The following is a 21,316-nucleotide window of genomic DNA, read 5'->3' as shown; positions in this document are numbered from 1 at the left end:
CTTTTCATAGTGAGGTGTGACCAGAGCCCCACTACACGTGAGGGATGCTGCTGGTGCCTCACTGGTAGGGTGGGGCCTGACCCTTTTGAGATCAAGGGTATGTTCATGTGATCTTCCCACGTTCCTCAGGATCAACTTTCAGAAGGCCCCGTGTTGAGTTCTAGAGGTGCGATTTTTCTCATGTACTAAGTAATTGTCAAGGACCTGGCTATGTGTAGGCTGCTTCAGAGAGGATGGGATGACAGCCCTCGAGATGCTTGTTTTCCAGTAAAGGAGATGCAAGTCCTTGTGACCACCGCACGTAAGGAATGCACACATGCAGAGGAAGATGGTGTCTCCCCACAGAAGGAACTAGGGAAGACCAGCAGTGAAGGAGGGCCTTGAAACCCACCTTGAGGAGTGGGTAGGAATTTTATGGGCAGAGATGAGAGTGGAGAAACCATTCCAGGGGAAGGGAAGAGCAAGAGGAGAAGAGGAAGAGGATGGGCTGGATTTGGGGAGCAGTGAGTTTGCCAGAGCTTGAACCAGAAGAGAAAGAGGCCCAATTTGGAGACCCCAGGGGTCACCCTAGGACTGAGGATGACTCTTGCTTTTCTGTCTTCTTAAGGTTCTATCATAAGCTCTACAGCCCTTCCTTTCCCAGGCAAATAGAATGAGAACTGAATAAATTCTTTTGCAGAGAAGTTGAATGTTCTCAGAAAGTTTCTCTAGGTCATTTCCAGCTGTATTGGGTCCTTTTTTCTTACCCTCTCAGTGGAAAAAAGGCAGTCGAGAGAGTCAGATAGCATTTGACCTGATGCAGATGGCAGCTTCAGGTTATTACAGAGTGTCACCCCTGGTTTGATAGATGGCCATAAAAACCAGAGACTAATTCTCCCCACTTCTCCAGGCATAATGCCATGGGCATGTTTGTGTTTATGTGTGTTGTACAATTATTTTTCGAATGCTCTACATTATTGATTTGGCTTAATGCTCTTAGACATCCATCTTGTTTGTTCTGAGCATTTTATCTGATTGCAAATACTCAGTCTAATTTAATATTTCATGAGATTCAATCATAACTTTAGGTTCAAAATATGATGGAAGCCGTGGCTATTATTATGATTATGATTTTTTTTTTTTTGCCATGCCTGCAGCATGCAGAAGTTTCCAGGCCAGGAGTCAAACCCATGCCATAGAAGTAACAACACTGAATCCTTAATTTCTAGGCCACCAGGGAACTCTATGGCTATTGTTTTTTTTCTTAAAAAGTTTTTTTTTTCCTGTACTCAGGACAGTTTAGATTGAAAACCACAAATCCCTGTTTGAACACAAGTCCCATTTCCTTTATTTGCCTTTGCTATGAATTTTAATAAATTTTCTAATGATTTAGGTCATTGCCTTCCCAAGATCATATTAATTAACTCATTTTACTGACTTTTTACAACGGGATTATGACATTCTAGGCACAGATATAAGAACTTTACAAGTGTTAGTCATGTAATCCTCTTAATAACCATATGAAGTAGATGGCATTATTATGATTCCTGTTTTATAGACTGAGAAATCAAGGCACACAGAAATGAAGTAACCCACCCAAGGTCACACAGATAGGCTACATTTCCATTTGAGCAGATATGCTAATTTGAGGTTGTGTTTGGTATGTTTGCTGTTGCCAGTGTGAAAAAGGATGCAAAGAATGTACCTGGGAGATTCTCCATGCTGTGCTAAGAGGCAGAATTGTCTTCTTGGACTGTTTTAATAGAGGCTGATTTTACAGCCTTTACATCAGTAATTGTCTCTCTAGAAACAGTATTTTAATTGACCATAGATGTTTGCAAGTAAACAATTTTTGTGTATGTACAACAAACACATTAGCTCTGCCAAAGTCTAGCCCTGCATAATTATGATCTTTTAATGTTGGAAGATGTGGTTGTGGGTCATGGCATCTCCCCAGATATATGTCAATAACTACATAGGTAATTAATAAGTGACAGTTATTATATGTAACTACTTGTTCGCCCACACATGCCAAAAAAGCCCAGCCATAGAAAAGAATTTGCAACAACATGGATGGATTTGGAAGGTGTTATGCCAAGTGAAATAGAGGAAGACAGATACTGTATGATATCACTTATATCTGGACTCTAAAAAATACAACTAGTGATATAACAAAAAAAGAAACAGATTTATAGATGTGGAGAACAAACTAGTGGTTACCAGTGAGGAGAGGCAAAGGAGGAGGGGGAAATTAGGGGTAGGAGACTACGAGGTGCAAACTATTATGTATAAGATAAACTATAAGGATATATTGTATAGCACAGAAATACAGCTAACATTTTATAATAACAATAAATGGAGATTGGAGAGACAAGATGGCAGAGTAGAAGGACTCAAGCTCACCTCTTCTCATGAAAACACCAAAATTACAACTAACTGCTGAAGAGCCATCAACAAAATAGACCAGAAGCTACCAAAAAAGATACCCTACTCCCAAAGACAAAGAAAAAGCCACATCAAGATGGTAGGAGGGGCACTTTTGCAATATAAGCAATCCCATACCTGCCAGGCGGATGACCCACAGACTGGAAAATAACTGTTTCACAGAGGTTCACCCACAGGAGTGAGAGTTCTGAACTTCCTATCAGGTTTCCCAGCCTGGGGGTCTGGCATTGGGAGGAGGAGTCCTGGAGCATTTGGCATTGAAGGCCAATGGCGCTTGAGGGAAGGAGCGCCACAGGACTGGGGGAAACAGAGACTCAGCTCTTGGAGGGCTCACATAGAGTTTCATGTGTATTGGGTTCCAGGGCAAAGCAGGGACTCCATAAGAGTCAGGGTCAGACCTACCTGAGGGTCTCCTAGGAAAGCAGGGGTTAGCTGTGGCTCACCATGGGGGCAGGCATTAGTGGTGGAGGGAATATCCCAGGGAATAATCATCAGCATGAGCTCCCCTGAAGGTGGCCATTTGGCAAAAATTGGCCCTTCTCATCAGGCCTGAGAAGCCCCAGGCCAAACAGCAAACAAGGTGTAAATACCTTCAACAAACAGGCTGTCTAAAGTCTTCCCAGGCACACAGCTGCCTCTAATTACACCCAGAGACAAAGTCTCATCCACCAGAGGGGCAAGAGTTAGCTTCACCTACCAGCAGCCAGGCATCAGTCCCTCCCATCAGGAAGCCTGCCACAAGCCCCTGTGTCAACTTCATCTACAAGGGAGCAGACACAAGAAGCAAGTGAGGCTATAACCCTGTAGCCTGCAAGAAAGAGACCACACAAAAATCTATACAAAATGAAAAGGCAGGAGTTCCCGTCATGGCACAGTGGTTAACGAATCCGACTAGGAACCATGAGGTTGCGGGTTCCATCCCTGGCCTTGCTCAGTGGGTTGACGATCCGGCGATGCCATGAGCTGTGGTGTAGGTTGCAGACGCGGCTCAGATCCCGCATTGCTGTGGCTCTGGTGTAGGCCAGTCGCTACGGCTCCAATTAGACCCCTAGCCTGGGAATCTCCATATGCCTCGGGCACAGCCCTAGAAAAGGCAAAAAGACAAAAAAAAAAAAAAGAAAAAAGAAAAGGCAGCGAAATATGAACCAGACAAAAGAACGAGAAAAAAAAAATAGCTAAGTGATCTGGAGATGAATAACCTACATGAATAAGACTTTAGCATAATGATGGTAAAGGTGATTCAAGATCTTGGGGGAAAAAAACTGGAGGCAGAGATCAATAAATTACAGGAAATGTTGAAAATGAAATAGAAGATTTAAAGAATAAATAAGCAGAAATGAACAACACAATAATCAAAATGAAAAATTCACTGGAAGGAACCAACAGCAGAATACAGGAGGCAGAAGAACAAATAAGCAAGGTGGAAAACAGACTGATGGAAATCACTGACGAGGAACAGAATAAAGAAAAAAGAATAAAAAGAAAAGACAATCTAAGAGAACTCTGGAACTTTAAGCAAACCAACATTCGCATTGTAGGGGTACCAGAGGAAGAGAGAAAAGGGGCCAGAGAAAATATCTGAAGAGATAATAGCTGCATATTTCCCTAACATGGGAAAGGAATCATTCACTCAAATCCAGGAAGCATAACAAATACCATATGGAATAAACTCAAAGAGGAACACCCCAAGACACACATTAATCAAAATGACTAAAATTGAAGACAAAGTATTGAAATCAGTTAGGGAAAAGCAACAAATACCATACAAGGGAACCTCAGTAAGGTTATCAGCTGATTTTTCAGCAGAAATTCTGCAGGTCAGAAGGGAGTGACATGATATATTTAAAGTGATGAAAGGAAAAAACATACAACCAAGATATTCTAACCAGCAAGGGTCTCATTCACATTTGAAGGAGAAGTCAAAAACTTTACAGACAAGCAAAAGCTAAGAGAATTCAGCCCCATCAAACCAGCTTTATAACAAATAATGAAGGAACTGCTCTAGGTGGAAAAGAAAAGGCCACAACTAGAAACAAGAAAATTACAATTGAGAAGATTCACTAGTAAAGGCAAACATATAGCAAAGATAGAAAATAACCCAGACACAAATATGATATTAAAACCAGCAATCATCAGAAGAGGAAGGTACAAATACAGGGTACTGGAAATGCATTTGCAGTTAAGAGACAAGCAACATAAAACAATCCTGTGTGTGTGTGTATATACTCCTATATCAAAACCTCATGGTACCTGTAAACCAAAAATCTATAGTAGATTCACACACAAATAAGAAAAAGCAATCCAAACACAACGCTTAAAGTCATCAAACCACAAGAGAAGAGAATAAAAGAAGGGAAGAAAAAAGACCAACAGACCAAATCCAGAAACAATTAACAAAATGTCCATAATAACGTACATATCAGGGTTCCCTTCGTGGCTCAGAAGTTAACGAACCCGACTAGGATCCATGAGGATGCAGGTTTGATCCCTGGCCTTGTTCAGTGGGTTAATGATCCAGTGTTGCCACGATCTGTACTGTAGGTCACAGACATGTCTTGGATCCTGCATTGCTGTGGCTGTGGTATAGGCCAGCAGTTGTAGCTCCAATTCAACCCCTAGCCTTGGAATTTCCATGTGCCACAAGTATGGCCCTAAAAAGCAAAAAAAAAAAGAGAGAAAGAGAGAGAGAACATACATATCAATAATTGCCTTAAATGTAAATGGGCTTAATGCTCCAACCAAAAGACATAGACTGGCTGAATGGATACAAAAACAAAAACAATGTCCATATATATACTTTCTATATATATATATGTATATATGTATATATATGAACCCAATTCAGTTCTAGAGACACATACAGACTGAAAATGAGGATGGAAAAAGATGTTCCATGCAAACAGAAATCAAAAGAAAGTTGGACTAGCAATACTTATACCAGACAAAATAGAATTTAAAGATGGTTACAAGAGACAAGGACATTACATAATGATAAAAGGATCAATCCAAGAGATATAACAATTGTAAATACATATGCATCCAACGTAGGAGCACCTCAATATATAAGGTAACTGCTGATAACTATAAAAGGAAAAATAGACAATTACACAATAATAGTGGGGGACTTTAACACCCCACTCACAGTAATGGATAAATCATCCCAACAGAAGATCAAGGAAACACAGGCTTTAAATGACACATTAGGCCAGATGGACTTAATAGATATTTTTAGAACATTCCATCCAAAAGCACTAGAAAAGCCCCAGAATACACACTCTTCTCAAGTGCATAGAAAACATTTTCCAAGATAGATCACATTCTGGGCCACAAATCAAGCCTTAGTAGAGTTAAGAAAACTGAAATAATATCAAGCATCTTTTCTGACTACAACAATACACTAAAAATCAATGATAAGAAAAAAAATTGGAAAAAATACAAACATGTAGAGACTAAACATTATGCTACTAAATAACCAATGGATCACTGAAGAAATCAAAGAGAATATCAAACAATATCTAGAGACAAATTAAAATGAAAACACAACAATCCAAAACCTATGGGATTCAGCAAAAGCAATTCTAAGAGGGAAGTTTATAGCAATACAAGCCTACCTCAGGAAACAAGAAAAACCTTACATCTAAAGCAACTAGAGAAATAAGAAGAAACAAAATCCAAAGTTAGCAGAAGAAAAGAAAACGTAAATATCAGAGCAGAAATAAATGAAATAGAAATGAAGAAAGTAATAGAAAAGACCAATGAAACTAAAAGCTGGTTCTTTGAAAAGATCAACAAAATTGACAAACCTTTAGCCAGACACATCAAGAAAAAAAAGGGAGAGGGGCTCAAATCAATAAAATTAGAAATGAAAATGGATAAATTACAATGGACATCACAGAAATGCAAAGGATCATAAGAGACTACTGCAAGCAACTATATGCCAATAAAATGGACAACCTAGAAAAAAATGGACAAATTCTCAGAATGGTACAATATTCCAAGACTGAACCAGGAAGAAATGGAAAATATGAACAGAACAATCTCAAGTACTGAAATTGAAACTGTGATTTAAAAACTTCTAACACACAAAAGTCCAGGACCAGATGGCTTCACAGGTGAATTCTATCAAACATTTAGAAAAGCGTTAATGCTTATCCTCTGAAACTATTCTAAAAAATTGCAGAGGAAGGAATACTCGCACTCATTATGCACCCACTACCACCCTGATACCAAAACCAGTCAAAGAAAACACAAAAATAAGAAAACTGCAGGCTAACACCATTCATAAACATAGATGCGAAAATCCTCAACAAAATACCAGCAAATTGAATCCAATAATACATTAAAAGGATCATACACCATGATCAAGTGGGATTTATCCCAGGGATGCAAAGTTTTTCAATATCTACAAATCAATCAGCGTGATACACCACATTAACAAACTGAAGGATTAAAAAAATATATGACTATCTCAATAGATGAGGAAAAAATTTTTTGACAAAATCCAACATCCATTTATGATTTAAAAAAACCCTCCAGAAAGTGGGCATAAATGGAACCTACCTCAACATAATAAAGGCCATACATGACAAACCCTCAGCTAACATCATTCTCAACAGTGAAAAAGCTGAAAGCATGTCCTCTAAAATCAGGAACAAGACAAGGATAGTCACTCTCACCACTTTTATTCAACATGTTTTGGAAGTCCTAGCCATGGCAATCAGAAAAGAAAAAGAAATAAAAGGAATCCAAATTGGAAAAGAAGAAGTAAACTATCACAATTTACAGATAACATGATACTATACATAGACAATCCTAAAGACACTACCAGAAAACTGTTAGAGCTCATCAGTGAATTTGGTAAAGTTGCAGGATACAAAATTGATACACAGAAATTGACTGCATTTCTATATACTAACAATGAAAAATGAGAAAGAGAAATTAAGGAAACCATCCTATTTACCATTGCATCAAAAAGAATAAAATGCCTAGGAATAAACCTACCTAGAGAGACAAAAGATCTGTACTCTAAAAACTTTTAAGACTTTGATGAAAGAAGATGACACAAACAGATGGAACAATATACAATGATCTTGGATTAGAAGAATCAATATTGTCAAAATAGCTATACTACCCAAGGTAATCTACAGAGTCAATGCAATCCCTTTCAAATTACCAATAGCATTTTTCACAGAACTAGATCAAAACATTTTAAATGTATATGGAAACACAAAAGACCTAGAGTAACCAACCAAAGCAATACTGAGAAAGAAAAATGGAGCTGGAAGAACCAGGCTCCCTGACTTCAGACTATACCACAAAGCTATAGTCATCAAAAACAGTATGGTACCAGCACAAATACAGATATATAGATCATTGGAACAGGACAGAAAGCCCAGAAATAAACCCTCACATTTATGGTGAACAATCTACGACAAAGGAGGCAAGAATATACAATGAAGAAAAGACAGTCTCTTCAATAAGAGTGATGGGAAAACTGGGCAGCTACATGTGAAAGGATGATATTAGAACTTTCTCTAACACCATACCAAAAATAAACTCAAAATGGATTAAAGACCTAAATGTAAGATCAGAGATTATAAAACTCTTAGAGGAAAATATAGGTAGAACACTCTCTGACATAAAGCTGTGGCAATATCTTTTCAGATCTTCTACTTTCTTAGAGTTATGACAATGAAAAAAGTAAACAAATGGGATCTAATTAAACTTAAAAGTTTTTGCACAGCAAAGGAAACCATAAACAAAATAATTAGACAACCCACAGAATGGGAGAAAATATTTGCAAATGAAGTGGCTGTCGAGGAATTAACCTCCAAAATATACAACATCTCCTGCAGCTCAATTTAAAAAAAAAAAACATCAAAAAATGGACAGAAGATCTAAACAGACAATTCTCCAAAGAAGACCTACAGATGGCAAAAAAAAAAAGAAAAAAACACATGAAAAAATGCTCAACATCACTAATTATTAGAGAAATGAAAATCAAAACTACTATGAGGCACCACCTTACACCAGCCAGAATGGCCACTATCAAAAAGTCTACAAACAATGAATACTGGAGAGGGTGCAGGGAAAAGGGAAACAGCTACACCATTGGTGGGAATGTAAATTGATACATTTTACACTTTGTTAAACAGTATAGAGATTCCTCAAAAAACAAAAAATAGGGAGTTCCTGTCGTGGCTCAGTGGTTAACCAACCTGACTAGTATCCATGAAGATGTGGGTTGGATTCCTGGCCTTGCTCAGTGGGTCAAGGATCCAGCATGGCTGTGAGCTGTGATGTAGGTGGCAGACATGGCTCAGATCCTGCATTGCTGTGGCTGTGGTGTAGGCCGGCAGCTGTAGCTCAGATTTGACCCCTAACCTGGGAACTTCCATATGCCACAGGTGCAGCCCTAAAAAGACAAAAAAAAACCCTGCCATATAATCCAGCAATCCCACTCCCAGGCATCTATCGAGAGAAAACCATAATTCAAAGATGCATACACCTCAGTGCTCATTGCAGCACTGTTTACGATAGCTAAGACCTGGAAGCAACCTAAACGTCCATCAACAGAGGAACAGACAGAGGATGTGGTAGGTATATGCAATGGAATATTACTCAGCCTTAAAAAAGAATGAAATAATGCCATTTGCAGCAACGTGGATGGATTTAGAAACTATCATACCAAGTGAAGTTAGACAGTGAAGACAAACATCATGTGATATTGCTTATATGTGGACTCTAATAAAGGATACAAATAAACTTATTTGCAGAATAGAAATAGATTCACAGACTTTGAAACAAACTTATTGTTACTAAAGGGGACAGGTGGTGAGGGGAGGGATGGACTGGGGGTTTGGGACTGGCATATGCGCACCGAGGTATATGGGATGACTGGCCAACAGGGACCTGCTATGTAGCATAAGGAATTCTACCCAATGTTCTGTGATAATCTATATGGGAAAAGAATCTGAAAAAGAATGATTTGTGTATGTATAACTGAATCATTTTGTTGTACAGCAGAAATCATCACAACATTGTAAGTCAACTATACTTCAATAAAACCTTAAAAAATGAAAAAAATAAATGGAGTATAACCTTTAAAAATTGTGAATATTGTATACCTTAATTTATATAACATTGCACATCAACTATTCCTCAATAACGTTAACAAAAAAAATGTGAACATTTATGTAATGATGTTTCTCTAACTGGAAAACAGTGATAAATGTTGTATTTCCCAAGAGACTTCTTAAATTAAAATAAGAACATGTAGGAGTTCCCGTCGTGGCGCAGTGGTTAACGAATCCGACTAGGAACCATGAGGTTGCGGGTTCAGTCCCTGCCCTTGCTCAGTGGGTTAACGATCCGGCGTTGCCGTGAGCTGTGGTGTAGGTTGCAGACGTGGCTCGGATCCTGCGTTGCTGTGGCTCTGGCGTAGGCCGGTGGCTACAGCTCCGATTCAACCCCTAGCCTGGGAACCTCCATATGCCGCGGGAGCGGCCCAAGAAATAGCAACAACAACAACGACAACAAAAAAAGACAAAAAAAAATAACATGTAAACGAATCCTGTCTTGCTAAATATGATATTAACATTCTCTCTCAACAATGGGGCATTGCTTATGAAACTGTCAGTGGAAGGAACACACAGAGCCCCCAAGTATGTACATATAAGGCCGCCCAAAGTCAGTTTCCCAGGTATCTTTATCCTGATCTCAAAATTCTATCTAAATATAAGCAATGTCATATGCTTTTTATCCAGATGAATAAAGATGAAATAAAATATGTGTGTGTGTATATATATATATATATATATATATATGTGATATCTATGTATTCCTTCCACATATAAGTGAGATATATATATATAGAAAAAATAATAAGTGACAGTGACATTTTCTATGTACCCAGCCAAGCACATGCGATGATTATTTTGTTTAGTCCTCTCTCCAACCCCATGAAGCAGGCCCTGTGAATGCTTCCTTTCCAAAGATATGGACACAGGCCTGGAGAGGTTTAGCAGTGCAGGAAAGGCACACCACACAGCAGGGATGTGAACCCTGGAAGTGTCTGCTGAGCCTCTGGCCTTGGCCCCCTGGGACCCCTGTATATATGTGGAGCTCACCCCAGGCCTTGCCCCTCCTTCTGGCTGACTGCTCTCTGGGCGGCCTGGCCCTGCATCTGCTGCGGACTCTTGCCAGAGATTAATAGCTGATCTTGATAATTTCTTATAAACCATTCTGCTTCCTGTCCTTTGCTCTATTGCAAGTGCTTGAAAAGTCAGATTTCACTCATTACGCCTCCGTCATCAACCTTACTCCTTTGCGGATTGATCGTATCGCTAACAGACCCCGCCCTGCTGGAGCGCAGAGCAAGAATGCAGCACAGGTATGGGTGGGGCCGAGAAAGACCTGGACAAAGCGGAGCCTGACACAGAATGTGGAACTGTGTGGAGGGGAGTTGGCGTGTGTGGTGACATTAGGCACTTTGACAAGCTTTTGCACCTATTTATAATAACTTCTACTCCTACTTTTAGGAAGTATATTTTCTACATCAATCATGGTGTCCTAAATAAGCATTTGGTGAATGCATGGATGAATGAGGGATGGAATGAATGAGTTATGTTTGGTTCCTTGGATGTAAGGGCATATGCTACAAGGGCCTGTGGATCTGCTGCTCTTTGGGGTAGTATTTCCTTGCTTGGCTCCTTCCTCCTGTGAGTCTCCATTCTCCCCCCTCCAACTCCTCCTCCCACTCCCTCTCCCACAAGAGTCCAGGGAGTGGCAAGAAGTGTTCTCTTAACTGGTTAGGTTCTGTGGTTTTAGAGTAGAACCATTCTTCAGGGAAATTAGGAGTTAAATCAGCCTTGAGGGACTTGCATCACCATGTATGTTATTAATGTATCAATGTATGTTCTGAGCTCTAAGCTCAGAACCCACTGGGGCAACCCGCTGGGAATTGCATTTGTTTGAGATGCTCACACCAGCCAGACACCTGCAGTGGAATCCCCTCTACATCTGTCCTCGCCACTGAGAATGGCTCCTTAACTTTGCTGGCCTGGCAGGACATCTGGTCCACACCAAGGTCCTTGGTATTTGCAGGGCCACCTACCTAGTCCTGTCCAAAATATCCAAAAGACATTAGTTTATGCTAAAAGGCCCTTGGTATTTGGTCTTGTCCAAAATGATTTGGCATGGATGTTTTGCAAGGGGCCATGTATCAAGGACTTTTTGGCATGGACCAAATTTACTCATGAATATTTTGGATAGGACCACATTTCGGAGACCTTTTGGTGTGGATCAAATGTCTGCACACCCTTTGTTGTCTTCTTGAAATGCTGGATTGAAAATACAATATTTAGGGAAATGGCATTCCTGGTGCCAGCTACAATTCCCAGAGAGTTTTCTTTTTCAGCTGGAGTTTATCTTTGATGTTTCACACCGGCATCAGCGCAGGTGTCCACTGAGTGGTTTTCCTTTCTGTGTCTCTGACAGATGTCCCATCCCCACACCAGCGAGCCTCTGCCAAGATGAAGCCAATAGAAGAAGGAGTGGAGGATGACGATGAGGTCTTTGAACCAGAGACTCCAAATACATTCAAAGTTCGTCAATTGCCTTGATCCGGAGAGAGGATTCAAGTTACCAAGAAGGAAACTCTCTTGAAGAGATCCTGAAAAATACCAGCACTTTTTCACGGCTTTTAGATTTTTCTGCTTTAACACACCCAGCCTGGTAGAGTCTGAGGGCAGGAACATGATGGAGATTCAAAAATGGGAAGGTTGGGAGTTCCCTGGTGGCCTAGCAGTTAAGGACCTGGCATTGTCATAACCGGCAAGGGTTTGATCCCTAGCCTGGGAACTTCCCCATGCCATGCACATGGCAAAATAAAAAAAAAAAATGGGGGAGGGAGGTATCTTTGCTGTCTTCACTGGTCAGCTTTTTGTTTTACTGAGCCTTCTGACTAAACCTAGTGCTATTTTTGAGAGAGATATTTTCACAGTATTTTCTAGATATATTATCACTTAACTTAAAATCTTAGCGCTTTGTCATCGCAAATGCCTTCACTTTCTCTTTCCAAGTTATTGTGGGTTTTCTTCAGAGATGCTTTTTTTTTTTTTCTGCCACGGCAGTGGGGTTGTCTGTGTGATCGTTTTAACAAGGTCAATCTGAAATCGAGGCTGAGGTAACATCTAAAGGCAGGGACTCTCAGGCTTTGTTGACTCTTTCGGATGGAAAAGTTTAAAGAAAGATGTGATGTCACTCATGCAGATTTTTCTCTCAGGCTGGACACGTACTGGATCGCCTCACTTAGGTGGGCCCTGTGTGGGTGGCTTGATAATGGACAAAACTCGTCAGACTTTGCTCACATCTCCCTTGTAGAGCGATGTTCATAAGCGGGGCTGAAACCTAAAGGAGAAGGATGACAGATGGAAGCTGTTCTGAGCTCAGCGCCGGCCTTCGGCTAAACCAACTCACCGGCCATGTGGAGCCATCTGGCCCCACATGCTGCTGCAGGAAGCACGTTACTTGGGGCGGGATGATTGAGGAGTCAAGGGGCCAATCAAGTGGCCCAGGATGACAGGGCCATCAGAGCCACTGCACTCTTCGGTTGCTCTTCTGACGTTTCAGATTGTTCCTCCAGGGCCATGGCTGTTTGTTCTGATGTGTCCGGGTGTGGGGTACCAAGGCCGGACACATAGACACAGCGGTGGGCAGCTAGTCCACCACAGGCCTGTGTGAGCACCAGCCTAGCTAGTGTCGTGAAGGCCTTAACTCCAGAAATGATGGTATTTGGGAAATTAGCAGTTTGCTTGAATCGTCAGGCTGGTCAGTGTGACGGTGGCACTTGGCCAGGCCACCCACGGGGGGAAGCCCCCTGATGGGCTATGCCCCACTTACCCCCACTGGCCTTTATTTTGGTCAGTGGGGGTACCAACATACCACTGGTACCAATGTTGAAGCAGTCCCCTGTGATGTTAAATAGCCAAGAAAAGTTGCAAATGAGATTATTTTCAGGTGAGCTGAGCCAAAAGCATCTTTTGCCAAGAGGTGATTTCTGTTAGAGAAGATATTAAAAAAAAAAAAAAAGCTACTCTAGGGTCACCTCATTTTCCTAAACTCATTTTTAGAAGCCAGTCATTTTAGTCATTTCACTGGAGTTAAATTTACATGCTTGGTCACTCACTGAGAAAACTTGCACAGACTGGATATCCAGCTCTGAATGTATTTATCACATGTGGGCTTATTAACCTCACAGTAGAACGGCTGACTTCACTTTACTGCTATCATGGTCTCTTCTGTTTGCTAAAGTGTCATTTTATTTTGGGGGAAATGAAATGAAAGAATGACTTTGCCTTGACTTTAAGACTGTAAAGAGATGGGAGCATGAACCTTCTGGTTCTGCGCCTCAGTCATGTGCATATGGTACAATGGTGTTCAAACTGCTTTAACTGGGGGGGTGAGGTCACGTGGCCCAATGAGTTTACACATGCGTATGGCTAATTTGCAAAGCCACTCTATAGAGTCATTACATAGTGCATCCTTCTGAATAATTTTAGGTTCTACTAAAGCCAGGTTTTTGATGCTCAGTGAGTCCACAGAACCTTAACGGTTTCTCACCCCGACCCATCTTCAGGTCTCCCTTTATCGACCTCAGGCAGCAGAGAGGGTCGTCTCTACTGATGAACGTGGATGTGTTTGGAGGTTATTTTCTCTAGTGCTGAGAATAAACATGTTTAAAAGCGCACTGCTAAAATGTAGGTGATGTGAAGTCATTTACTGTTTTTATTAAAATGTGTATGTGTGTTTTGTGCCATTGAGGATGAAGATTGTAATCTCTAGATTAGGAATCTTCAAAGAACCACTTAGCCTGAATAGGAAACACAAAACTATTTTTAAATACATCCCTCTGAGGAGGACAATGAGACTCAGAGAAAAGGAGCCGAAGCCATTGAGTAGCCCTCCCACTGGATTTGACAGCAAAGAAGCATAACAGAGCAGAAAAGATCTCCTGTGAGTGAGTTAACAAGTGTATCTTTGTATAATGAACACATAGAGAAAAAACATGTTTGCTGCCAAAGCCACCAATAATGCTTCCTGTGTTTTTTGTCATTCATTGAGCCGTGTGACCAAGGTTCAGAAAGCAATGTGCAAAAACTATTCTGTATATTACCCCAAATCTATGTTTAAATGTAACATCGTCGGCTGTATGAATCGGGAGTGTAACATTTATACCAGAATGTATGTCATTTATAATATTTTGAAAGCCCTCATAAATATTTATATTTATAAAATAATAGCACAGGCCCTATGTAGCTCCCTTGTGATGTTTATAGATCTTTGATTGGTCATAATGGGTGCTCTATGATTCTTCTTCTCCCTGTGGTTCAGTTTCACTTTAATCATGGGGTACCTTTGTGCTCTGCTGCCGACAGCGTGCTGGGTCCACTGGGAGATGTCACCACCTTCCACATACCCGAGGCTTTTCTGATCGTATAACTGGGAGCTGCCGATTCCTGCCTCCCGGGTCCTATCGTGGCCCCAAAGTCAGAGTCACTTGGATGCTGGAAAAAAAGGTTAGGAGAGTGGATGCAGCCTGTACACTCTGCCCTGTCCTCGGTTTGCTCACGTGATGACCTTGCCACCTGTGAAGGTCTCATGCTCGTGGGTGGTGGCACCCGGCTGAGCACTTGGGCGTGCTGGTCAGTCCCGACCTTTGGGGACTGGCCCTCTTCCATGAAGACCTCTTCGTGCAGCGTGAAGGATCAACCATATTATTTTTTTAATCCATTTCCTTGATCATTTCTAAAGCTGCTCTTCAGAAACTTGCCATGCTTCCCTTCCCTCTCCATCCCTTGTCTCCCAAGCTCTTTTCCTAATTATCCCTAATTAGAGTGATTAGAAATTCCCACCCATGCAGTTCAGACTCCCAAGGATGTGAAGGGATGGACACTGTAGCAAACTCCAGGTTGCCCAGCGCTCATCCTACATCACCTACTGATGGCAGCCTGGTTGGGTCGCTGCAGACCCCCAGACACCTGCATGGAATGACATCTTGTAAGAGAAATTTAAGAAACCCACTTTAAGTACTATTTACAGGTGAATTTTCTGATATACCTGCAACCCAGTTTTAAAGTGCATGAGGAGGTGCCTCATTAGCATGGTAGGTAGACTGTCAAAATCCTAGAGTACATGAGTATTTGTGACTACTTTACACAGATATGCTATTTACAGGAGAGGGATTCTTTCTGCTTTTAGGTGCCATTTACATTGATACCATTTTACTTTATGTAAAATTTACATTTTGTTGGAAGAGAGCCTTATAGTTTAAAATATCTTCATATGGTCATTTGATCAAATAAATTTCTTCCACTGAAAATGTGCATGTTTTTTATTTCATTCCTCTGACATGTAGTTGGTTTCTTCTAACGTCATGCCCAGAGGTTCAAGGATCTTCAGAGGTGATGGGAATTGCCCATGCGGATGTGCCGAGCATGCTCTTGGGTTAGTTCCACATCATTTTGGAGGTCTGAAATCTTGCCACCTTTGGCTGTGAAGAGAAGGGGCCACCAGGCAGTAATTGAGAAGTCTCCAGAGTTCCTCTATGTGGGTAGATTAACCCACTGTATTCGAAACCTCTTCTGGTTTCATAAGTTTCAGCAATGCACAGAGTCACATGAAAGCAGCAGCAAACTTCTCCTGTGTCTGTTCTGTGGTGGGCAGTCTTTCTACTCAGGGAGAAACCCATGTTTTCCTCACCACCTGTGCTCAGGGTGGGACAGGGAACTGCACAGCCCACCTCTTGGCACTTGATCGTAGGTCTTTGACATCTAATAAATTTGCCCTCATCAGCCTCCAAACTGGACTCAGCTGGAAGGGTCCTCTTACGCTACTAGTAAAGGAATTAATCCTCTGGCTCAGGAAGCTGTCACTAGCCCTAAGGTCTGGTTCTGAGCCCTGAACTTCTTGCTGAGCCTGCTTTGGGGCCAATCCCCCTTACCTGGCTTGTGCTATGAGATCTACGAGTTCCCATGTACATCCACGTGGGGGTGTCTTCTGTGGACAGATGTAGGTACAACCCACCCGGTGGAAAAATCAACAGGATTTGGCTTCAGATTTGTGGGGACAGAGGGGATGATGAGACAGGGAGCCTATCAGAGGTTCTCTGGCCAGAGTTACTGCTGGCCACTCTCCAGCGAGGACCGGACTTGAGTGGAGAGACTGAGCGTGTTTTCTTCAAGCTGAGTTTGAGGGGTCTTCGAGGGAGCAGAGAGGTGTCAAGTAGGCAGGTGGGTGAGTAAATCTGGAACTCAGTCAAGGGGCCAAGGCTAAAGATACAGATTTCAGAGTTGAAGATGGTACCGTGAGCTTGACAGCTTCCCAGTATGTAAAAAGTTTTCTAAGGTTTTGTGTTTGTGTATGTGTGTGGGTGCATGTGTGATGAATAAATATGAATGGATACACCACATCAATATTTCCTTGCTGCAGCAACATGGATGGCCTAGAGATTCTCATACTAAGTGAGGTAAGTCAGAGAATAATCAATATTATATGATATCACTTATACGTGAAATCTAAAATGTGGCACAGATGAACTTATTTACAAAACAGAAACACTCACAGACATAGGAAACTTATGGTTACCAAAGGGGAAAGGGGCTGTGGGAGGATAAATCAGGAGTTTGGGATTAGCAGACACGAACTACTATACCTAAAATAGATAAACAATCATGTCCTACTATAAAAAATAAAACCATGTTCTTGCTATTTAGTAGGTGCAGGCATATCCCCACTGACTTTCAGCCCCTCCCAGCTGCCTCCCTCACCCCGTCACGAGAGAACTTACGACTTGCCAGCCGGCAGCTAAGATCTCGGCTTTTCTTCCCCTGTCTACCTGGCCCAGCTGCTTGGTGCAGCCAGGACTCTGCATCACTGGACTGGCTCGGGATTTCACCCTCTGACTTCTTGCAGGACAGGCCAGCAGAAGCAAACATGGTTTGGATGTCACTAAACTACCTTCCAGCTGAGTAAATGAAGCCCCACAAGGATAACCGAGTTCTTAAAAGGAGTCTTCAGGGGGACATGATCAGAGCCATTTACCTTTTGGTACTTCTCTGCCAATGATGAAAACTTTCCAAGCTGCTCCAGTTCGTTGGTGGTTATGTGGAATTAGGCCATCTGTGCCGAGATGGCAGAGGTGAGACACGGAGTCCCCAAGAAGAAGCTCAGACTGATGGGTGGCGGTGCTGCCCTGGGAATAGGACAACCAGTTGGTCAGCTGCTCTGAATCCATCTCTCGGAGAAGGGTTTGTGTTATCTCAGAGACCACGGCAATCTTCTTCAATGTGCTTCCCGCCATGTTGTTCTCATCTGACCTCTTCTTTTGGTTGTTGCTTCATTCTGCATATTTTTTAAACTAAGAATTTCTGCTGTACAGCATGGTGACCCAGTTGTACATAGGTATATATATTCTTTTTCTCATTATCTTCCATCATGGTCTATCCCAAGAGACTGGATATAGTTCCCTGTGGTCCTATACAATAGGACCTCATTGCTTACCCATTCTAGATGTAATAATTTGCATCTACTAACCCCAAACTCCCAGTCCATCCCACTCCTTTCCCCCTCCTGCTTGGCAACCACGAGTCTGTTCTCCACGTCTATGAGTCAGTTTCTATATATAGATAAGTTCATTTGTGCCATATTTTAGATTCCACATCTAAGTGATATGATATGGCATTTGTCTTTCTGACTTAGTATGAGAATCTCTAGTTGCATCCACATTGCTGCAAATGGCATTATTTTGTTCTTTTTATGGCTGAGTAGTATTCCATTATATACATATGTACCACACCCTCTTTATCCATTCATCTGACGACAGTCATTCGATCCCTTTCAATTCTTCTCCCTATTAGTATTGACACATTTTGCTACAAGAATAATTACAATAGAATGTGATGTAGTAATAATAGCTGCCTATCGAGTGCCTGCTATTTACCAGAGGCAGTTACAGACATTTAAAACACACCACTTAGTATTTTCACAAAAATCCTGGCAGGTGGGTAAGGCAATAGAACTGAAGCTCAGATCGGTTGACTTTACCACGAAAGCCCAGCTAGGGGAAGGTCGGGACCCCGTTCCAGATCTCCGGCCTGCAGACCTGCTCACTCTGTGGCTCTTTCCAACCCCCTTCCTCAGGAAGCCTGCAGCTCCTGTCTTATTCTCAACTTCCTGCCTTAGGCTATCAAGGAGCTTCCATGCTGAAATTTAAAAATATGATGCTTTTTAGTTTTTGTAGAAAAAAATGTATTTTTTAAGGGAGAGACTCTTTTAGAAAAAAAAGAGAAGCTAACATTTGATATTGACCTTTAAAACAATCTACCCACTGCCACAGGTGTGGCCCTAAAATGCATTAAAAAACAAATCTCTCTGCTCGTGTGAAAATGTGGGGTCCTACTTACCTGTTGCCCTCAAAAGATTTCTTGTCTCTGTCGTCTCCCTTGACCTCTTCAGCAAGTCATTTCCCCTTTTAAAGACGCTATGCCCTTGCGTGCCTTCCAGAACCATCCCAAACATGACAGAACGTACATGTTCCTTCTCATCCTCTTTTCCCCTTGGTTGCCATGTTGAATCCTTAAGGTTTCTGGACTCCTTGACAACCACAGTCCTCATAAAGAGCCAGAGCATGGATGCCAGCAGGACCTGAGGGACAGGCAGAGCAGGAGAACCTTCCCAAGGCCCCTTCTGCTCACAGCATTAATGTCCACGGGCCAGGGGCCTGGCTCATAGGCTTAGTCTCTCTGGATCTGCCTGACCTGGACAAATGGCCCCAGGGAGCAGCAGGCAGGGAAAGGAGGCTGTCGGCGCCTCTCTGAGGTGGCTGAGGGTGGAAAACCCTCGCATTAGGTTAAGTGAGACACTCCAGGAGGTGAAGAGAAGGAAGAATGCCTTCAGCTGTGGTTGTTTTGAAAGAATTCCCACGGTGACCATGTGAGAGCTAAGAGCAGATGGGTGGAGGTACATGGAGCCCAAGATGGGTAAATTTTGACACCAGAAGGTCGTCTAGACCCCAGATTGTGAGGTGGGGGGCGAAGTTCTCAAACATGCAGGAGATGTGTGTTCCTGATGCGGTTTGATGGCTAAAGGATGACAGCTCGTGTCTGCTTCTGGGCCCTCAGTGTCACCTGTAAAATGAGATCAGACCAGGTGAAGGTTCTTCCGATTCTGGTGCCTGAATTTAATTCCCAGGGTGCGGGCTTCTTAAGGGCTGACATGGTGTCTCTTTTCCCCTCATGTTCCTTGCGATGCAAGTGAATCAGGACTTGTTTTGTTTTGTTGGATTGGGCTGAGGATAATTTGGGAGTTCAGCAGAGGTTCACCTGCCGTCTTCCTATCCAGCTGCCCCTGTCCTCGGCGTGTCCTCACAAATGCCGCCTCAGTGAGAGTACCACAGCTATCAAGACCCAGGTCCTCTGGAGTTCCCGTCATGGCACATCGGAAATGAATCCAACTAGGAACCCTGAGGTTTCGGGTTCAATCCCCGGCCTCGCTCAGTGGGTTAAGGATCCGGCATTGCTATGAGCTGTGGTGTAGGTCACCAGACATGATTTGGATCTGGCGTTGCTGGGGCTCTGGTGTAGGTCAGCGGCTACAGCTCCGATTCAACCCCTAGCTTGGGAACTTCCATATGCTGCAGGTGCGGCCCTAAAAAGACAAAAAGGCAAAAAAAAAAAAAAGACCCATGTCCTTCCAGGTCCTTTATCACCAAACGTTCACAGTTTTTCCTTATATATCATTTAAAGGATTTTTCAGAAGTTGTTCTCAAAGCAGTCAGCTTGCTGAAAACCCCTCTTCAGCCCTTCTGGAATGGCATGGCTTGATGTTTTCCTTTGCCAGGGACAACACTGTGGAATTTTGGAATAGATAGAAACTTCAACTCATCGAGAAGTTCTCAAACTTGAGCAAGTATCAGAATCACCTGGAGGCTCCTTAAAGCCCAACTCGCTGGGCTCCACCCCCTGAGTCTGATTCAGTTCATGAGGTAGGGCCCAAACACTGCTCTTCTAGTCAGTTCCCAGATAAGGGTGATGCCATTAAGGCACCACACTTTGAAGTCCCTGTAATTAGCCCCAACCCCTTTATGAGGGTATGGCTGAGAAGCCTGAACCCAAGAAAAACCAGAACTCAGGGATCCTCAATCATAATCCAATGACTTTCAGTCATAAGCAAATTGCCTTTTTTTTTTTTTTTTTTTGGCTCTAGGCCAATAGTTCCCAAAGTTTTAATGAAAGAGTCACTTAGGAAACCAGGTAAAAATCTGGCCCCAGGAACTCAATACACCTAGAACAGGGAGTGGTAACTCTGGCTTCACAGTGGAGTCAGAGATTCTTGAGTAATGTATCTGGGCTTCAGGAGTCATAAAAACTCCCCAGGTGACTCAAATGGGTAGTAGATTTGAGAAGCTCTGGTCTGGAGGAAGGTCGGCAATCCTCACTAGTACAGGCATCCCAGGTAATTCAGCTGTAGCTGTGGGCTGGTCCAGACTTTGCAGGTGAAACCTTTCCTGGTCTTGCTCCTGCTTTAGGAGACACAAAACCACAGAAGTGTTAGTGTGAGGTTTGAAGCGTGACAAAGCAGAAGCAGGCAGCATGGGGGGAAATGTTTAGACCAAAGCAAAGGGAGGCCGTCCTGGCGTGTGATTTTTTTCCTGTATATACCAATGTTTATTTTTGGAACATTGCTTCTTTTTTACTGAGATGTAATTGACCTATAACTTATTAATTTCAGGTATAAAACAATGGTTTGATATTTGTATGTATTGAAAAACGATCACCAAAATATGTCTGGTTAACGTCTGTCACCGCACAGTTACAAAACTTTTTCCTTATGA

General features: G+C 42.2%; 1 protein-coding gene across 3 annotated transcripts in view; it reads left to right on the top strand.

The window, feature by feature from the left end:
* BVES (blood vessel epicardial substance) overlaps positions 1-14,514 on the top strand; it is a 45,270-nt gene extending 30,756 nt beyond the window's left edge. The window contains exon 8 of one of the 3 annotated variants that reach the window (XM_047761657.1): positions 11,923-14,514. In XM_047761657.1, the coding sequence (XP_047617613.1) occupies positions 11,923-12,047 (125 nt within the window). In that variant the 3' untranslated portion in view covers positions 12,048-14,514. Of the gene's footprint in view, positions 1-2,340; positions 3,542-11,922 lie in introns of those variants that run through there. The other 2 variants (XM_047761664.1, XM_047761674.1) reach the window with 2 other exon arrangements.
* The last annotated feature ends 6,802 nt before the right edge of the window (positions 14,515-21,316 follow it).

The sequence above is a fragment of the Phacochoerus africanus genome, chromosome 2 (genome assembly GCF_016906955.1).
Source record: "Phacochoerus africanus isolate WHEZ1 chromosome 2, ROS_Pafr_v1, whole genome shotgun sequence".
In the NCBI taxonomy this organism is placed as follows: Eukaryota; Metazoa; Chordata; class Mammalia; order Artiodactyla; family Suidae; genus Phacochoerus; species Phacochoerus africanus.
The sequence above is the reverse complement of the archived record's forward strand: the minus strand, read 5'-3'. Positions and strand labels throughout refer to the sequence as shown.